The 19,381-nt window shown below is 30.6% G+C and overlaps 2 protein-coding genes across 3 annotated transcripts in view; one reads left to right on the top strand and one right to left on the bottom strand.

Moving 5' to 3' along the window:
* Nucleotides 1-16,048, top strand: part of LOC145291538 (toll-like receptor 2 type-2) — a 187,428-nt gene extending 171,380 nt beyond the window's left edge. Inside the window, exon 2 of the transcript XR_013869454.1 lies at nucleotides 15,355-16,048. The gene's annotated coding sequence lies outside the window, so the exon portion shown is untranslated. The remainder of the gene's footprint in view (nucleotides 1-15,354) is intronic.
* The window catches only part of LOC145291539 (periodic tryptophan protein 1 homolog), a 54,971-nt gene that overhangs the window by 19,592 nt on the left and 15,998 nt on the right, over nucleotides 1-19,381 (bottom strand). For both annotated transcript variants that reach the window (XM_080137544.1, XM_080137543.1), the window contains exons 6-9: nucleotides 18,095-18,202; nucleotides 15,326-15,447; nucleotides 12,483-12,544; nucleotides 3,884-3,980 (exon numbers count right to left, since the gene is read on the bottom strand). In XM_080137544.1, coding sequence (XP_079993670.1) covers nucleotides 3,884-3,980; nucleotides 12,483-12,544; nucleotides 15,326-15,447; nucleotides 18,095-18,202 — 389 coding nt within the window. The remainder of the gene's footprint in view (nucleotides 1-3,883; nucleotides 3,981-12,482; nucleotides 12,545-15,325; nucleotides 15,448-18,094; nucleotides 18,203-19,381) is intronic.

The raw sequence follows: 19,381 nt of genomic DNA, 5'->3' as shown, positions 1-19,381 counted from the left end.
GAATTGAAACTGAATATATATATATATATATATATATATATATATATATATATATATATATATATATAAACTTTAGTTCCTTGAGCTAAAACCAAAACAAAAACTTATGAAGTATCCTTGATAAAATTATTTAAAAAAAAAAAAAAAAAAATAGATGACTTGAATGCCACCAGCTATAATTGAAACTGAAACCAAAGCTTATGTGGTAAAATTATTTATGACAAGAAATGGAAGAACATAACAATTAAACAAAACGGATGTAAGCGTGACACAGAATATAACACACGATATCGCATTAATATATAGATATTATATTGGACTTAATATATATTAATGATTTAAAAAGTTAAAACAAAAAAACATGACTCGTGCGCCACCACAGAATCAGAACCAAAATGTTTAGCTTATGATTTATCTTTTCCTCTGCCGTTAATGACGAAGTCATGAAGACATGTTTGCTGCAAGGCTAAAGATTAAAACATGAACCAATAGCTACTACGTTATGCATGCATATTCGTAATGCTAGCATTCCACCTTCACCTGGCAAATTTAATTTTTTGTTAAATTTTCACACTTTTGTACTGATTTTCCCGAGCTAAAACCCAAATATAAAGTTTTGCATGGGTTCAAATACTTTATATATGAAGTTTCATGTCTGTAGATCAAAAACTCTAGGAGTTTGGTAGGCAAAATTTTTTAAACAAAAATATATACGTATACAGAAACAAAAATTAAAAAAAATTATTTTTATATAAAATCAATTATTGGGAAATAAAGGGATAGCAGGATCTAATTTAGGAACCCAACGAATGGGATATATAAAAAAAATTTTTTTTTTAATGGCTCAGGGTTCTCTGTAGAAACTTCCCATTATCATGTTCTTAAATAAGGATACGAAAATTAGGCGATATATTAATATTTAAATGGGCTTTTCTGTAACCACAGCAAAGGTAAATGTTTCTCGAATGCTTTTCCCATTAAGGATTCCCCCCTTTTTTCTTTCTCTTCAAAAAATGCCCCATTACCAAAAGTGTGTTTATTCATAAAGTCTGAAGAAATGCTGGTTTTTGAAAAATTTCAAACGATATAATTTTTGAAATTGTCGAACTGGACAGTGAAAACAATTGTAACGTAAAATGAAATACACTTTTCGTTGCCATCAACACCTTGTTTTGAAGTCTTCATTTTGCCTTCACAGTATATTAATGCTCAATTATGAAATATGATAATTTTGTAGCTTACTCCTTAAGTCAACCATTTTTGGCTTAAAACCCATTGGCATATGAAAATTTACTGAATTACACGAACTCAGTATATTACATCTAAGTACGTATACATAAATATATATGGAAAGAGTTTTGTGTTTACTATGAACTTTTTGTGCAAATATTATGCAAGTATAAATCATGCAGAATATCTACATTAATTACACATAATAGTTAACTAAAAATGATCATCCCATAAGATTATGGGAATTTTTAACAAAATTATAACCTTTATAATAAAAATATGTTTATGAACTGTTTTTTATTAACTTTTATAATAAAAATATATTATGGACTGTTTGTCAAACATCAGGTGTTAGAAATTTTTTTTTTGCATCAAACATAAAAACAAAATATTAACTTAGCGACCTTTATTTTATTATAAAAGTTCTATTTTTATGCTTGATTAAAAAAAGTAGTTCATAAAAATATTATTCGAAAAAAAAAAACAGTTCATAAAAATTAAAAAAAAAAAAAAGTTAATGAATATTTTTTATAACAGTTCTATTTTTATGTTTGATATAAAAAACAACTCATGGGTAAAGCTTAATGGATATTGGGAGTTCACACAGTATTAATATTTAATTGTAGAACAGTTATAAATTGAGATTTAAAAAAAAAAAAATACAACTTTATAAAAAGTAAAATTGTTTTATATCTTTAATTATGACTGGTTCATACAGATAAAATATTTATAAAAACAAAACTTGAGTTTAATCAACAACAAAATCATCAGAAAAAAAAAAAATTTAAACTTACTACAAACAAAGAATATGTTTTTTTTAAATCTTGTTTTTGTCTACATTATAGTTCTCGCCCTTTAAGTAAATCGAACACTATCTAATCCTCACTACCTGTATTTATATATAAAAAAAATCAACTTTTTACTCTCACATTTTAAGTGTGATAAGAAGGCTTGGGTTTAAAATATACGGGTATTGTGTTTGAATTGTTGAACCAAAGATATCATTATGCCATCCATACTGATGAGTGTTTGGCAACATGAAATATAGTGATGGATAATAAAAAATTTTGTTGAAATAATTATGTATATTATATATATGTTTTATTTTTTTATTACCGTTTTATCTGTTTGGTTACATATGTTTCAGATGTTGGACAATGTTTACGATCCAACAGCCTTGTCAGACCTTACAGAAGTGGTTGTTAGTATTAGGAAGAAGGGTTTTAAAAGAAATATGAAAAAAAAAAGGGGGGGGGGGTTGAGGTAGGAGATGGGTATTGACAATATTTCAGTTTTGAGGGTTAAAATACATTAGATTGTATTGTGTGTGTGTGTGTGTATATATATATATATATATATATATATATATAGGCGTCTGCTTTGTTGAAGCCTTTAGTTCATTTCAAATATGTAGCTCCACACCCAGCCTTTTCCATTTCAACCTATTTTGTTCAAGTGTGTGCTTCTTTATCCTCTTTTTCTTTCCCGTTTTTCATATATTTATTTTTTATATATGTTTTTTCTTTTCCCTCTGAGTTTCTCTTATTTTCTTGATGCACGCACGTTGACCCCAAGAGGTCATATTTTCCTCTCTCCTCATTTTTACTCTTACCATCTGACGAGGTTGACAATCTTCTGTCTGCTGAAACAATTGTAATGGACGGAGTTAATACTTGAGAAATAAAAAAACATTCAGCTCTACTAACGTATTGAGCAATTTATCCTGTTTTTTACCACTTCTACTTCTGAGTTATATATATAATATATATTTTTACCCAAAACCTCTGGCCTCGATGGAGGGGAGATTAAAACTAGCTGCTATGGTTTCAAATGATTTGAAATAACAGAGTAGGAGAGACTTGATTCCAAATATTTCTCATATTTTATCTCCCCTCTTTTGGAAATAGATTATGATTATAAATATCTACAATCTCAAATAATCCTTATACACTGTGAAATTTACTTTATGTATGAAAACCAAAGAGGGGAGATATAACATATGAGAAATATTTGGAATTATGTCTCCCCTTGCTGTTATTTCAGATCATTTGAAACCATAGTAAGTTTTTGTCTCCCCTCCATCAAGGCTAGAGGTTTCAGGGAAATATCAGATATTTTGAAATTCATATGCAAAACTAGGAAAACAAATGACTATGATTGAAACATTTTATGGCTGCGAAAAAGTGTCAAAAATAGGCTCTGGATGAGGGATGATCCCCTTCATATTCAACCTTAAGGGCAAATGTCACATAGCCCACTACACAATTCAGGTCATTACCTTTTCAACAAGCCTTCATTTGTTAAATTCTGATCAATAGTTGCTGAGATTTGGAACTTATTAAATTGCCCAAAAAGGTGGTATATCTATGCATATATCTATACTGGTAGCCAAATTGAATATTGAAATGCTCATATCTTTGGTTCTATTGGACGAAACTACATGACAATTCGCAGGCTTTTTTTTTTTAAGATTATAATACTATTCTGTTGTTAAAATTGTATGACAATTGGTAAAAAAGAACCTATATTTTCAAACCAATAAAATTTGTCCAAATCTGCCTACTATATAGTGTCCTGGCAGGGCAGCTTCAATTTTGCTGCTTTCGTTGTCTCCTATATTCTGTAAGTGAAAAGTATACAAAAGTAGACCTACTTTATCTTCATGTTTCCTGATAGAGGCAACTGGTTTGGCTTCTGACAAATCCCATAATCCAACTGTAAAGTCAGCAGAACCACTGGCCAACACATTTCTGAAAAGAAATTTTTTCATGTTAACATGGAATATTTTTTATGTCGATTTCTGGTGAAAATTAATTAAAAATAATCACTTTCTGTTTTAGTTAATATTTTTTACGTATAACAGATTTTATTTTTATACTAATAGGGCTATGACAACAGCATATTCTTTTCATTGTTTTGACTCTCGAGTATATATCCGACTGATGTAAAATCAAGGGTCTCCATCTGCCACATCATAATTACTAGCAGGGGTGCCCAGCATTGCCCGGGTGTTTGTAGATGTGTGAAAAAAAAAAAAAAAAACGTATTAGTAGGCAGACTTGAACCCGTGACTCAAAGTAGGAAAAAAGTGAAAGAAAAGCTGAGAGTTTACCGCTGCGCTATAACGCGAGCAGAAGTGTAAATTTAGCGATGAAAAAGAAACGAATGAGTTTGTAATTAAGTTAAGAATCACGCAGGCACAGAAATGAACGTCTGGCTGTAGGCCAGTCAAGCGTTCAGCTTTCTGCCCTGTACTTATTTATCCACGACGTTGGGGAAAATCGGCTCCCCACTAAAAGGGGAAGCTTTGGCAGTGTCCAAATGAATAGCAATTGTCTGATATGAAGGGTTTCCCCCCACATTGATCAAAGGTGATTGCCTTTCTGGACGTTCCGGCGGAGGTCAGGAGACTTGACTTTGCTTAGTTTCGCTTTTATATAAAAAACACAAACAAACACCGGAATTTTTTAAAAGTCGATCAAAATAAAGATAGACACTCTGTCTGTTTTTGAATCAGAGAGATATTATAATCGAGAAAGTATAAGGAAACTTCTCCAAAAAAAGTAACGTTGTCAATAATCCCCACCAAAAAAGCCTTTTATGGATATATGCAAACGCGCACGCTCATTTTGCCTTTTATATTATAGACTAGTGGGGGGGGGGGGGTTTACCCGGTGTTGCCCGAGTGTTTGGAGGTGTGTGTGGTTGGTAATGAAAACCTTAGAATAAGCGAAGTAAAAAAGAAAACAGAAAAACGAACCGGGGGGGGGGGAGGGAATCAAAACATTGAAAAAAAACAAAACAAAAAAAAAACACAAAAACTAACGCAAGGCAAACGAACGATGTTAAATGTAAAAATCGAGAAAACAAAAAAACGAACGTTAAAACTAAAAAAACGTGAAAATAAATAAGCCTGTTTCGATATTAAAATTTAAAAAATCGGTGGGTACCCGGGTGTTTTTGGATGTGTGTCGTCGGTTGGGGGTGTTAATGAAAACCTAAGAATAAGCAAAGTAAAAAAAAAAAAAACAGAAAAACGAATGTTACGTGAAAAATGGCTTAAATAATCCTGCTTCAATATTTAAATTTAAAAAAAAAAAATCGAAAAAAAAAGACATCTCACACCATGATTCGAACCCAAAACGTTTAGATAATGAACCAACGCTCTAACCAACTGAGCTAACATGACGTACATGAAATTCAGTCAGTTCTTCAACTATTTAAACAAAATCAGGTCATGACGTCATCTGACGCATGCATAGAACCGGTCATCGTCATGACCCCCCCCCCTCCCTTGTAGAAAATTGTTGATTTCAGGGTGAAAAAAATTAACGTTTTTGGCCAATTTTTCGGGCGAAGGATGGCGCTTCAATATGATACCAAGTTTGTCAATTTTTGTTCTGTCTGTCGAAAGTTTTTAGCGGACACACAAACACACAAACATACACACATTTTCACTTTTATATATATAGACTAGCCTGGGTGTCTGGCATTGCCCGGGTGTTTGGAGGTAAGTGTTGAACAAAAAAAAAAAAAATGTGGTAGTAGGTAGGCAGGCTCGAACCTGTACCACGAAGGAGGAAAGGAACGTGACGTGTTTGCTTTTTCTCACAATCAACTTGAAAACCCATTATCTCCCTTATCTATGTTTTGTATCCGTGCTAAAAATTAGATTTCATTTTACTTTGAAACACAAATAGTTAGTGACAAAAAATTGAAATAAAAATGAATTTCCCGATATTGGACAATATAGTAATCATTAGTAATGAAAATTTGGTAAATTTGATAACTTATATGGAACGGCTCATCAAGAACTTATTTACGTTAGACTTGAAGACAACCATATTGTAGTCAGCCGGAAAGCAGGAAAACGGAAGACAATTCCACAGGCGTGCAGTTCTAAGAAAGAAGCTTTGTTCATGGAATCTACGTTTAGGTTTAGGCACAGATAAAGAGTGGGGGGAATTATTGATAGTGTTTACAGCTAGACGAGTGTTTCTTGTGAAAGTTTGGCGAGGGGGGACCATAGATTGAAGCTCAGTCAAACACTTTCCATGAAAATAACGATACATCAGAGACAAACTCGCAACATTTCTTCTGTGAGATAGAGGTTGCAAGGAAGAGAAAAGGACATCTCCTACGAGGCTACGAAGTCTATTTTGAACTCTATCAAGGCAGGACAAGTCCTTTCTAGCAGCTCCTGCCCAGATGTGGCAACAGTATTCCATCCTTGGATGTACCTGGCTCTTATATAGATAGAGAATAGCATCAGCAGTGAGATATCTATGAGTTTCCTCCCTTGAACTGCTAGACTTTGGAATTCTCTCGAGTTCCTACCTCCCTAACTGTACTGACATACAGAAGTTCAAGTGTAATGTAAACAAACATCTTGTTGCTCAACTCCCTATATATTTGTCCCAAATAATAGCCCCCTACATTCAAGTGGCACTGTACCTTGTTTCTTAACTTTCTTGGCAAAAAGGACAGTCATGGCAAAACAAGATGGAAACAAAAAACAAAGATAAAACAAGAGAGAGAGAGAGGAAGAGAGAGAGAGGAAGAGAGAGAGAGGAAGAGAGAGAGAGGAAGAGAAATATTATCTAGCAAAATAGTGAGAAAAAATAGGCAAGTTTAGCAATTTGGCAGAAATTTACTTTTTCTTATTTAGAAAGAAAAATATTTGTATTTTCTTGATTAAAAAAAAAAAAAAAAAAGCTAAATTTTACTTCCTGTATTAAATTGAAATAAACATTTCTACAAAGCTACAATTCACCCATGCATTAAGTACTGTTGTCACATCTGGTGCATTTACTGCTATTCTTTCCCTATTAGATGGGTTAAAAAAAAAAAAGTCTCAAATCTAATAAATCACGCATTATCGGTCAAGCTCCATCCATCGCTGCAATGTTACATCCCTGTGTCTGTTTTACAAGCACTTTAATGGAATGTGCTCTGATGAACTTCTAGCACTTGTGCCCTGTTAACGTACACACTCCTGACTAACCCGACAAGCAGCAAAATTCCACCCCTTCACTGTTGAGGTTCCGAGATGCCAGAAAGCTTTCTATTTCAGTAATCATAACAGGAAGACATGTAAATTTATTTCCAGACAAATAAGTAGTGTATGCGTGTATGTGTGTATGCCTGCTTAGTTAAATATGGATAGGAAGGCATTAAGTGTGCACACTATATAAACTGATTAATTGAATAAAATTATGGAATTCGAAAGGACATATTCTTTGTATTTGAGTGACAATCAAAAGGTTATGTTCTTGTATTATGAAGAAACAATTTGAAAAGGTCAAATTTTCGTTTTGAAAGATTGTTTCCAGTGATGAGAAAGTACTCAAACCGAATTTGTACAATTTGAAAAATTCTGTTTCAGATTGAACAAACAACGAGAGAGAATCATTTATTATGACTTTATTTTCATGAAATTTCAATTTGATTTTATATAAAAACATTCTGTTGGCAAACAGTTTATGAAAGTGCACCTGTCAACAGTAAGGTATGCTATTCTTGAAATAAAACTGTCTATATAATGCGACTTAGTTTAACGTCAAGCTTTATGAGTGAAACAAATGTTCTCTTTGGCCCACTAATCATGAGAGCAAAAATTGCACCAATTGTGATTGGTTAGAGCAATGGTCCCAAACCTTCTTACATGGCAGTACACTATTGAGATATTTAAATTATCATGGCACACCTATTACAAAAAAATGAATATTTAAATAAATAACGAGGCTTACAAATGTTTATTATTATCAAATATTCAAAATATCTAACAGTTTAAACAAGCAATTTATTATATACGAGGAGGTCATGCTTAAATATATTTTAATTCATGCAGATTTTGCATTTATTATTACAAAGCCAATTCGCTATTGAATCTCTATCTCTATTATATAAAAGGAATTACATGAGTTTGTTCCCTATGGATTCTGAAACGGCTAGGCCAATTTTTATGAAATTTCACACAAATGTACTTTATGTATCTGGCAGTATGCTTAGATAAGTTTTGTATCGGGATGTCTTCAATAAGTAGTGATAATCAACCATCGTAATAAAATCTGACGAAAGAAGGAACAGGCGATTTTGACCAAAGTTAAAACCTTATACAGTCTAACATCACAAATACATTTTGAAAAGTTTTATTACCACACAAGCAGAAAGGCTCAACATATAAAACCAATAGTAGGTTCTTTGATATGACAGGAAGGTGTTTGATATGAATGCTTCGGTTTAAAGTACAACTGAACCATGACACTTGATTTCTTCATTTTAAACTTAAATTCAAGCCATTATTACAGTAGGGCAGGTCGATTTTGAAACCCCGGTGAGGCAATGGTGATGATAGTTGGGGTTTGACATAGAAAAGACCTACACGAAATATTTTTCTCAAAATCGTTATCTTTGCTTGAGGAAATGACTTTAAAAGTTGAAAAACTGAAGCGATTAAAAGTTTTTCGGTGAACTGTTAAGAACGTCCCATCATCAAAACAATCCGTACTGTTAAGAAAATGGAATCATTATTTAGAATATATTTTAAACTACATTTTAAAATAAAATGAGTGAGGATAATGAATTAATAAAATAAATATTAACTGTAAAAGCAAAATTATGTTTTTTAAATAATAGCGACCAAAGTTCCCTTTTTCATTTCAGGAACTTTTTTTGGGTGGAAACATTTTAGATTTCATCGTCGCAAAACACGCTCGTTATTGATATTGAAAATTAACGTTTGTTTATTATTTAATTTGAAAACATTACGATTTAGGCCTAATTATTTCGAAAGGAAAAAACGAAAAAGATTTGTTTAAAATATATATCATTATATTCCAAGTGTCTGCAGTGAATTTAAACATATTCGTTTTATCTTTTTTAATTTGTTTTTCTATTAGGTTGGTGCAAAAATTATGTCATTTTTTGGACGTTTAAACGAACGTCAAAAACATTATTTTTGCACCAACTTAATATTTCACATCAAATTCTATTTGAAATTTTTATTAAAATATGGTAATACTCCAGTTTTATATAAAAAAAAAAAAAAAAAAAAAAAAAAAAAACTAGTCCATACAATTTTATTCTATACATTCTTTACAAAACATAACCACGTAAATTTTCAAGTTTTTCTACTTAATAAAAAATACTTTGCAGAAAATTACTGTCAAATTTTAATTTCTTTTATTTTTAGGGAGTAATTGTTTTTAAGCAGTGTTTTTCTTCTAAAATTATAGTTTTAAAATCAGATAACATACAAAGATTAATACGAGTAAATAAGGAAACTCCTTTAAAGGTTTTTCGTTATTTGTGCATCTATGTTATTGTGCTAAAATAACTTTGTTATTTAGAAAGCCATTCTTAATATGGGAAGGAGGTTGTATTGTAACTATTCTGTACTTTCACCTAAAAATTTAATAAACAGAAATTTCATAAAAATTAAATTTAACTTGAAAATACTATTAAAAATAGCATAGTAACATAGATTCACAAGCACTGGTTTTTCAAACTCTAAACACTAAACGCTCGTTTAAAATGGCACGGCTACTTCAAGAATGAATCGCTTTATGGATAAATTCATGTTATCGAAGAAGGAGCTAAAATCTGCTAAAAATGTCTAAACTAAACACTACTATGCGACTGATTTGGTTTGGTCCTCTCTCTGCAATACATCTAATTCAACTCTACAAAGTTTTTCATTATTTCTTATAACTAGCGCTTATTTTTTTTACGTATGAAACTGGAAGATAGCCTAATACAGTTTCTTTCAGTTATAATCCATTGATTTATTTTACTTTTCAGATTAGAATGTCAGTAAAAGCATGACGTTCAGTTTTAACCCGTGGTTCAAAAAATTTGCTGGTCCACCTTGTTATTTGGATGAAACAGCACTCCCAACTTCACGACAAGCCATCCAGTTTAGTTATTTCCTCGAAAACAGTTATCCCCACTTAAAAAATAGTGAGATTTCTAAGTTAATTGCCAAGGAAATAATTAGTATTCGGCAAGCAGTCAATCCACAATTGCCCTTGTTAAGGTAACATTATATAGGACAGAAGGTCAATATATTTTGCTATAAGAGGGCCAAACAGATTGACAGGAAATCTCTTGCAGCAATCAAAGTGAAAAGAATGAAGGAACAGCTAGACAGACTATTTGATATATTTTCTTGTAGCTGTAAACTTTCTGTCTTAAAATGTGATGACTTTGCAGTAAAGTGCAAGACTGAAAATTGTCAAACAAGACACAGTCTGCACTTTTCCTCCTAACAAGGAGGTAAAATTAATTCTATAGATTCACCTACAATTATGTTCCTTTTTTGTGGAAAATAAAATAATATATTGGTATTTATTACGTAATCTGGCTCTATTATTAAACATGCAAATTTTCCAATTTTCAGGTTCTACTAGAAGAAATGTCATTTACAGCAATTTTTAAATTAATTGATGGAACAATAAAAAGCCTAACAACATTTACTGGTCTTTTGGGGAAACTTTGTATCAATAACTATCAAGATTTGCATCAAGTAGAATTCTAAAAAATTAGTGTCCCTCCCGATCATCATTATCTGACAGCAGAAGAAACAAATAATTTAAGTGTGAAGACCAGAGGCTACTTTTTGAGTATGCTGTTGGCATTTCTTGTGGAGAAGTTAACTTAGAAAATTGGGCCCTTGAATCAAGGAAGATGGCTAACATAAGCCACAAGGTTAATGTGTTTATGAACCAGAGGTGTCCATCCTCAAACACTATGATAAATTAAACATTTTGGTCAAATTTATCATCCAAATGTATGCAGTTAATTGGTTTGAGATCCAAACCAACAATTTTTTATTTTAACCAACAACAGAATATTTTAATATGATTCAGAGAACAAAACAGTTAACTGAAATCCAAATTAATGTTTTAAATTGTTCAAAATATAGTGCTTTTGCACTACTTCCGGAAAACATAATATCGATGATAAACTCAGATGAATTGGATATGAGAGAAGAGGGCATTCCAATGATTTTTTATCTATTAGGTAAATAAATATTTATCCATTAAATTTTATTAGTTTTCTTAATTTACCCAAATAATAGGTAGTTTCATTCATATTACATCGCAAAAATATAAGAAATAAGTGTTTTCAAATAATTGTTTTTTTGTGTGTTGTTTTTTCCAGAAATAGTGAACAACTAAAAAAAAAAAAAAAATGAAAAGGATTACTGCTATCAATTTTGCAGCCACACACTGGTCAAATTTGATTGATTTTTCTCAAAAAGTTGTATATGGGCAGGAAGCAAGACATAGACACATTATTACAAAGTCATCGTGCCATTAAATTAGGCCTTCATTTTCCTCAAAAGGAAATTATACAGAACAATTTAGTTCTATTATAAGTTTATATTATTGCCTCTAATAAAAAATTGAAATACGTGGTTCTGTAACTTGTATCAAGTTGTTATATTGTGTAATACATCTCCACATATCTTTTTGAATTGTGAAATTTAAAAGACTTAGTTGCTAATTAGCTTTTTTTTTTACAATTTTTGTTTAATCAATGCAGTAAAAGTTGAGATATTTTGCTAGTTGTGATTCATAATTAAAATTATAATTCATGTATTTATTTTTCTTTCAATGTATTTCATATAAATATATCAATTTTAATTTAATATTTTATAAAAATAGTGAAATTTCAAAGTCAGTGTTGTGAAAAATGCTATGAAAATGAAGGATTTTTCAGCATTTTTCTACACGGTTTTTAAAATTAAATGCTCAATTTTCTGTTCAAGATGGGAATCTAATTTTTGGTACTGTTCTTATCACATCAAATCCCAACTATCATCACTAGTGTCATGTTGATTTTCTGAAAAAAGTTGCAAATCGACCTGCCCTATTATTACAGCACAAGCAGAAAGGCCAGGCATATAAAATCAACAGTAGGTTCTTTGATATGACAGAGGCGCGTTCGAAATGAACTCTTCTGTTTAGAGTATAATTCAACCATGATACTTGACTTTTGCATTTTAAACTTTAATCCAAGCTATTATATAAAAATAATTTTATAAAATCAACAGTAGATTCTCTACAGTGCAATGTAGACTGCAATGTATTGTGTGCTAAGTCAATGCGATGGGTCCCCAACTAGACCAGGCAATCGATTTGACTGAAAAATGGTCGATTTCACATGAACATTTTTAAGGTTTCAAGTGAGGAATTGAGATTGTAGATTGTGTATGTTAAATGAGTAATGAAATGATTTCTACAAACCTTGCATTTTTATTCCATGACAGGTCAAGTACAGAATCCGTGTGACCAAGAACAGACCCTTTCTAGAAAAGAAGAAAAAAGAAAATCATCAAAATACTTATATTCCAGTATTATCGATGGCACAAATTCCTTTGTTAATGATTACATCTTTTTCTACATCTTCATCTTAATGTCTGTTTTACAGGCTTATATGTGTTATATAACTTTTAGAAATTCAATTCCAAACTAAAACAATCTCTCCTTGCTGACTTCCTCACAAGTTTCCAACATTCAAATTCAACCAGGATTTTTTCCCTCGGCACCAAAGCCAACAGAGTCTAGACCATTTTTTCCTCTTGACTGCGTTATATTTTTGGCCGTGTGCAATTCTAGGAGATCCAGGCTTTGCCTTCTACTTTGGAAAAGGGGTTAGTTTATTGCTTATCATCTCAGAAACGCCTACTGGGAAATACTAACAGAATGCTCTTCCTCAAGGGTACTGTTTCTTCAATCCCACTTTTCAACCCTTGTGTCACATCACCATCGGAGGGAGATTCATAAGCCTGTAGTTAAACGAGTTTCATAAGTGGCAAAATTGTTATCGGCTGAATGCCTTTCCTGACGGCAATCAAGTGAGGTGATGGATACCAGTACTTTTATCGAGACACTATCTCAAAAAGGAAGAAATGAAATGCCTGCTTTGATGCCAACCAAGATAAGAACCTTTTTATCGAGATTTTATTAAATATTATTACTTTCAACAGTTTTGTAACTCACTTTCCTCATTTTGTCCTTTAGTTCTCACATTTCACGAGTGATGTTTCTGACAAAAAGGGGGAAAAAATGACTATTTTCTGGGTCAGAATCTAAACCGCTAATACTTATTGTTAGCTAGTTGTTTACCCTGAAGTATTTTTTTTAGCTCCTTAAATCAAGTGGCTTCATGCCTCGTCTGGAGTGATTTCCATAAAAAATAATTTAGGTGCAGAAAATTCTCATACAGATGGGGATGCGTCCTTAGTAATCATTCAAACAATTTAAGGACTAATCGAAACCATCAAACTTTTCTTTCTTTATCGAAATGAAATATGATTCAGTCTGGTCCTTTTAAAAATTTAACTTCATTGTTGATAGGCGCCCCTACTGGGGAATACTGATCGTTCTATTCTCCATTACTTTTGTAACAGCTACAGTGCCTTCTTGAGAGAGATGACTTGTGTCATATCTTGCTAAAGTGAAGGGAGGCAATATTTCTTGAGAATGTTTCAAAAGATAACTTAGAAATTACAAATAACATCCATCCCAAGTTAGACGGGTCCACTACACAGTCCATAAATAATATTTTTGAATAATTTGCACAAAACTATTAAGAATGCTAACAAAATTAAATTTTCATTATTGCAAAAGATTAGTTTTTAGCTTTGTTTAGCATTAAATGATCAATTCATTTTTCTGCTTTCCAACTGACTACAACATGGTCTTTTCAAGTCCATGTAAACAAGTTTTTGGGGAGCTGTCCTCTTAAGTAATCCAATTTACCAAATTTACACGACTAACAGTTATTACGACATTTTCCCATTGACTACTATACACACAAACCACACACATATACACATTAAACTTGGACACAGTTTAATGTTTTTCCTCCCAATTCCAGAAGAGTGAACCCAGAGCGTTCCGAATCTCTCCCTAATGGCACAACTATTATTAGTTTTTCTCATGGACACAAATTATCGCTACTACATTCCCCGCTGATCTCTTGATCACACCTGATGAAAGACGGTGATAGCTGCTACAGCCATAAGAACATTTATTTATAAATAAATTTATAATCAAAGACGGAAGAAGAATAAAATTACTTTAAGATGAGGGTATGATGAGGATAAATGATGATGATAAATGAGATGAGGATAAATTACTTTAAGATGAGGGTATAACCTGTCACACGTCCGTATTATTTGCATTCTTCAGACTACTGTTCTCATCTTGAGTGTCATTTTCACGTTTCAGCCAATATAACCTTCAATCTTCTCCAAATGTATCCTTTCAAACTTATGAACTTTTCTGTTGAATTTGAAAATCTGCATGGAATTTCAAACGGAAACCTTTATTTAATCCATGGGATAGCATGCTCTTGTTTCATCAGCCATGTCTGGGTAGAAGTCCTAAGTAATTTGCAATTGTATTTTGAGTGTCGCCTGCATTGAGGATTGAACCATCAACCTACAGGAGAGTAACTTTACAATTGAATTTATCAAGTACTTTATTCACTACACCATGGATCTTTGTGGGTTATGGCTGATGGAACGAGAGCATGCTACCCCTATGGATTAAATAAAAGGTTCTGTTTGAATTTCCTTACAGATTCCCGAGTTCGACAAGATACACCTGAAGGAGGTCAGAAGTTATATCGACATAAACAAGAAAACAACACTCAAGATGAGAACCATAGTCTGAAGATAATACAAATAATCTTCATCTCAAAAATTCACAAACGTAATCTGTGCCGTTGTCATAAATCCGGATTTTTTTTTTCATCTGTTGATAAATTCACTCGGACACGAATATTTATATAAAGGGTTTACGCAGAAAGACAGTCATACAAAAGAATCAGAAAAAAAGAGAAAGAAAATCATACTGCTCGATACACCCAACCACAGTGATGCCTCCTCCTCCCCACAAACCAATGGGGACAGCATCATCTTTCCTCCTCAAACTTTCAGCAACTGAGAGAGAGAGAGAAAAAAGGGTGAAAACCTTGGCTAGAAATCACTTGGTTTTATTGACTTTGGAGTGACCTCTGACCTTTAAAGTGTCACCCAAACTTTTCCACTTAATTACGACCCTGATTATGTAATACTTACTTTTTTATTCTTCTTTTTACTCTTTTTAGTGCCAAGCACCATGACAGGCTCCAGCGAATTCATCAAATCAACATCCCAAATGTCAATTGTTGATGCCATGGAACCAACAGCCACAAAATTACCTAAAAAAAATATATTTACAGAAATTTGAACATCAAATAATGTCATATGATTTTTAATGAATAAAAAAAATATATTTACAGAAATTTGAACATCAAACAATGTAATATGATTTTTAATGAATAAAAAAAATATATTTACAGAAATTTGAACATCAAACAATGTAATATGATTTTTAATGAATAAAAAAAATATATTTACAGAAATTTGAACATCAAACAATGTAATATGATTTTTAATGAATAAAAAAAATATATTTACAGAAATTTGAACATCAAACAATGTAATATGATTTTTAATGAATAAAAAAAATATATTTACAGAAATTTGAACATCAAATAATGTAATATGATTTTTAATGAATAAAAAAAATATATTTACAGAAATTTGAACATCAAATAATGTAATATGATTTTTAATGAATAAAAAATATATATTTACAGAAATTTGAACATCAAACAATGTAATATGATTTTTAATGAATAAAAAAATATATTTACAGAAATTTGAACATCAAATAATGTCATATGATTTTTAATGAATAAAAAAAATATATTTACAGAAATTTGAACATCAAATAATGTCATATGATTTTTAATGAATAAAAAAAATATATTTACAGAAATTTGAACATCAAACAATGTAATATGATTTTTAATGAATAAAAAAAATATATTTACAGAAATTTGAACATCAAATAATGTCATATGATTTTTAATGAATAAAAAAATATATTTACAGAAATTTGAACATCAAATAATGTAATATGATTTTTAATGAATAAAAAATATATATTTACAGAAATTTGAACATCAAACAATGTAATATGATTTTTAATGAATAAAAAAATATATTTACAGAAATTTGAACATCAAATAATGTAATATGATTTTTAATGAATAAAAAAATATATTTACAGAAATTTGAACATCAAATAATGTAATATGATTTTTAATGAATAAAATCGTTTATATAATCTGACCAATTCCTGTTCCAAAATGTTCTAACCATGCAAAACACAGCAGACTTTACTTTTCAACACTTTTGTTAACAAGAACAGACATTTTGCTTTATCCATGAGAGGGTGAATCCTCATGTGTTAATACCAGTAGAATGAAGAAGAAGTTTTCTTTGAAAATGGCATTTTACATAGAAAGCCTCATATAAAATTTATATAATTTTATTCATAAAAAAAAAAAAAAATTTATTAAATAACATAATTGGTGCTTCTTCATCATTAGAACAAAAATCGAAATATTGACTTTCAAATAAAACCAGTGGTACTGACTTGTCATGTCACAGTAATAAACATATCCAAAAAACGATGAGACAGAAAATTAATTATTAATGAAAACAGTTTTTGAAGAATTAGTGAAAATTGAGTTTTGCTAAATTGGCGTAAAATTTCAGAAAAAAATTACCTCCCTTGTCAGGAGTCAAACTCTCCGGTTTCTTTTTAGAAAAACTCAATTTTCACTGTCTTTGAAAACAATTTTCATTAATAATTTTCAACCTTACTGTTTTTCATAATTCTTGGATATGTTCATTACAGCGACATAACAATTAAGTAGACATGATTGGTTTTACACAAACTTCAATATTTTGCATTTCACTCTAATAATGAAGCACCACCAAATAATTTTACGAAAATGTTTCTCATGATGCGACTATCTTTATAGCTTTCCTCACAGCGTTTTATATGGATTTAATCAACACAACAATTTCAGGATGAGGAGTTATCATTATTTAAATCGGTTCGTTTTTATTAATCGTTTTCATTACGGTTAATATCAATAAAACTATTGAGTGTATATATAAGTTAAAAGAAAAACATTACACAAACTTATCCTTATTTCATCATAAATATATTTCAACCTGAAGAGCTAGTCAAGTTTAGCGTCTGACTGAGATATAAAAAAAAAAAAAAAAAAAAAAAAAAAAAAAAATTTTCCAATGGATTTTGCATTTCTTAAAAAAATAGAAAATAGGGGAAAGAAATGGAGGGATAGGAATGGTGGAATAATTCAGAGGAATAAAAAAGCAGAAAGAGAAAGCATGAAAAGGATGGAGAAATTGTAGGTAGGAGGAGAGGGAAAAAGGTTGAAAAAACGCAGAAAAGAACGAGAAGATGGATAGGAGGATAGAGAGGGTGATACAGATTGGGCTAAGTTTTTGTTGTGTTTTTAGAATTTTTACGCATGTTCTGCTATGCACTGAGCTCTCCCACTTAAGATTTTCTACAGAAATTGTGCTATATTTTACAAATTAATATTATATATATATATATATATATATATATATATATATATATATAGGAAAATAGAACAATAAATTTACAAATTAATAACACCAAGCATTAATTTATTATAAACTATTAAAAAAAATAGGTATGTAAATTAGGCAAACAAATGGTGGCGTTTGGATGTTGCTTTCTACTATATATACAGTATTTCAAAAGATTATGTTTTATTATTGATTTAAGTAATTATGAACCGTTTTGATTGAAACATAGGTATTATAAATGAAAATAAACTTTCATATCTATTAATTTAGAAGAAGATGGATGAAACTTTATTTTAAGAGTTAGGGGCAGAAATATTTTCACACAAAGAATAACATTTCTGAATTAGGGAAGAAAAAAAAGTTTACCTGGTTTTTCATCGGAAGCATCAAAATCTAACCATTCAACAGCCAAGGGAAATGAAGGCAAAATGATGTCGTGATGGACAAATAAACTGCTTCCAGCTTCATCATAAACTAAAAGAGAAGGAAAGGAATACATAAACAAGAAAAAAAAAACATTAAAATTTAAAATTTTTTTTATAACAATGGTGTTTTTAAGCTTAAATAAATTATTTACCTTAAAGACATGCACAAGCTTTGACTTGGATAAAATATAGATGTTTCTCTTTTAGTTAATCATCTTTCCTATTTACTCAGGGTATGTACACATTTTCAATGTCCATTTTCAAAGTTTTTCAAGGTCTTCTCCAGAAAAAATTGCAAGTTTTCAAAACAAAATATGAAGTAATTTTAAAGATCACAGATATTTACATGAAGTTAACGCGCAACAAAACTGGTCAGCTATTTACAATTTTCATTTGTTTTGTGTTTGGTGCCAGCCATATGCAATTTCAAGGCGCTTTCACCCATTTTGCTCAAAATAAATGTCTTTTTACGTACTCAACAATATGACTGTTGATAATCATATTTATATTCGATGTACTTGTTTTATTTTGAAATTTTGAATTAGCACAAAGCAACCTATGGAAGAGATCAGGTAGTTTCTTGATAAAGGGATGTAACTTTTGTATCCACAAGAATACAATTTCAGAGCAATGTATTTCGATTTTATTTTTAATATTTAAAAATATTTTAATGGTATTTTTATTAATACTTAAAAAATAATTTAATAGTATTTATTTTGATTTTTTAAAAATATTTAGACAAATTTTTACTGGACATAAAAAATACAATTTTCAAGGCCTTTTCAGGACATTTTCCATATTCTCAAGGATTTTTCAAGGTTATAATAGAAATAAGGCCTATTCAAAGCAAGTCAAAATTCAAGGACATTTCAGATCTGTACGAACCTTGTTACTTTCCTTCCAATGAGAGCAAAGGTAGACACAAACTCAATTTTTAATGTATGAATAATCCAGCTCCCCAAAAAGAGTATGTTAGATTGGGATAAAAATAAAAGAATACAATGAGGAGAAGACAGATTAAATATAGTATCACAACAGAGACTACACTTTGATCCTAGTTAAACGCCCAAGAATTTTAATGTCTTTTACAAAAAAAAATTCAAGTTGAAAACTTTAATGACTTAAATTTTTGCTCAATTATCAAATGGTTTACGTCTGTTTCTACATTGTCCAACTCTAACGTTTTTTATGCGTTTACTATTAAAAGAAAAACCCAGCTTGTCTCTTT

Source organism: Euprymna scolopes, chromosome 12 (assembly GCF_053919585.1).
Source record: "Euprymna scolopes isolate OS-2025 chromosome 12, ASM5391958v1, whole genome shotgun sequence".
Classification (NCBI taxonomy): Eukaryota; Metazoa; Mollusca; class Cephalopoda; order Sepiida; family Sepiolidae; genus Euprymna; species Euprymna scolopes.
The sequence above is the reverse complement of the archived record's forward strand: the minus strand, read 5'-3'. Positions and strand labels throughout refer to the sequence as shown.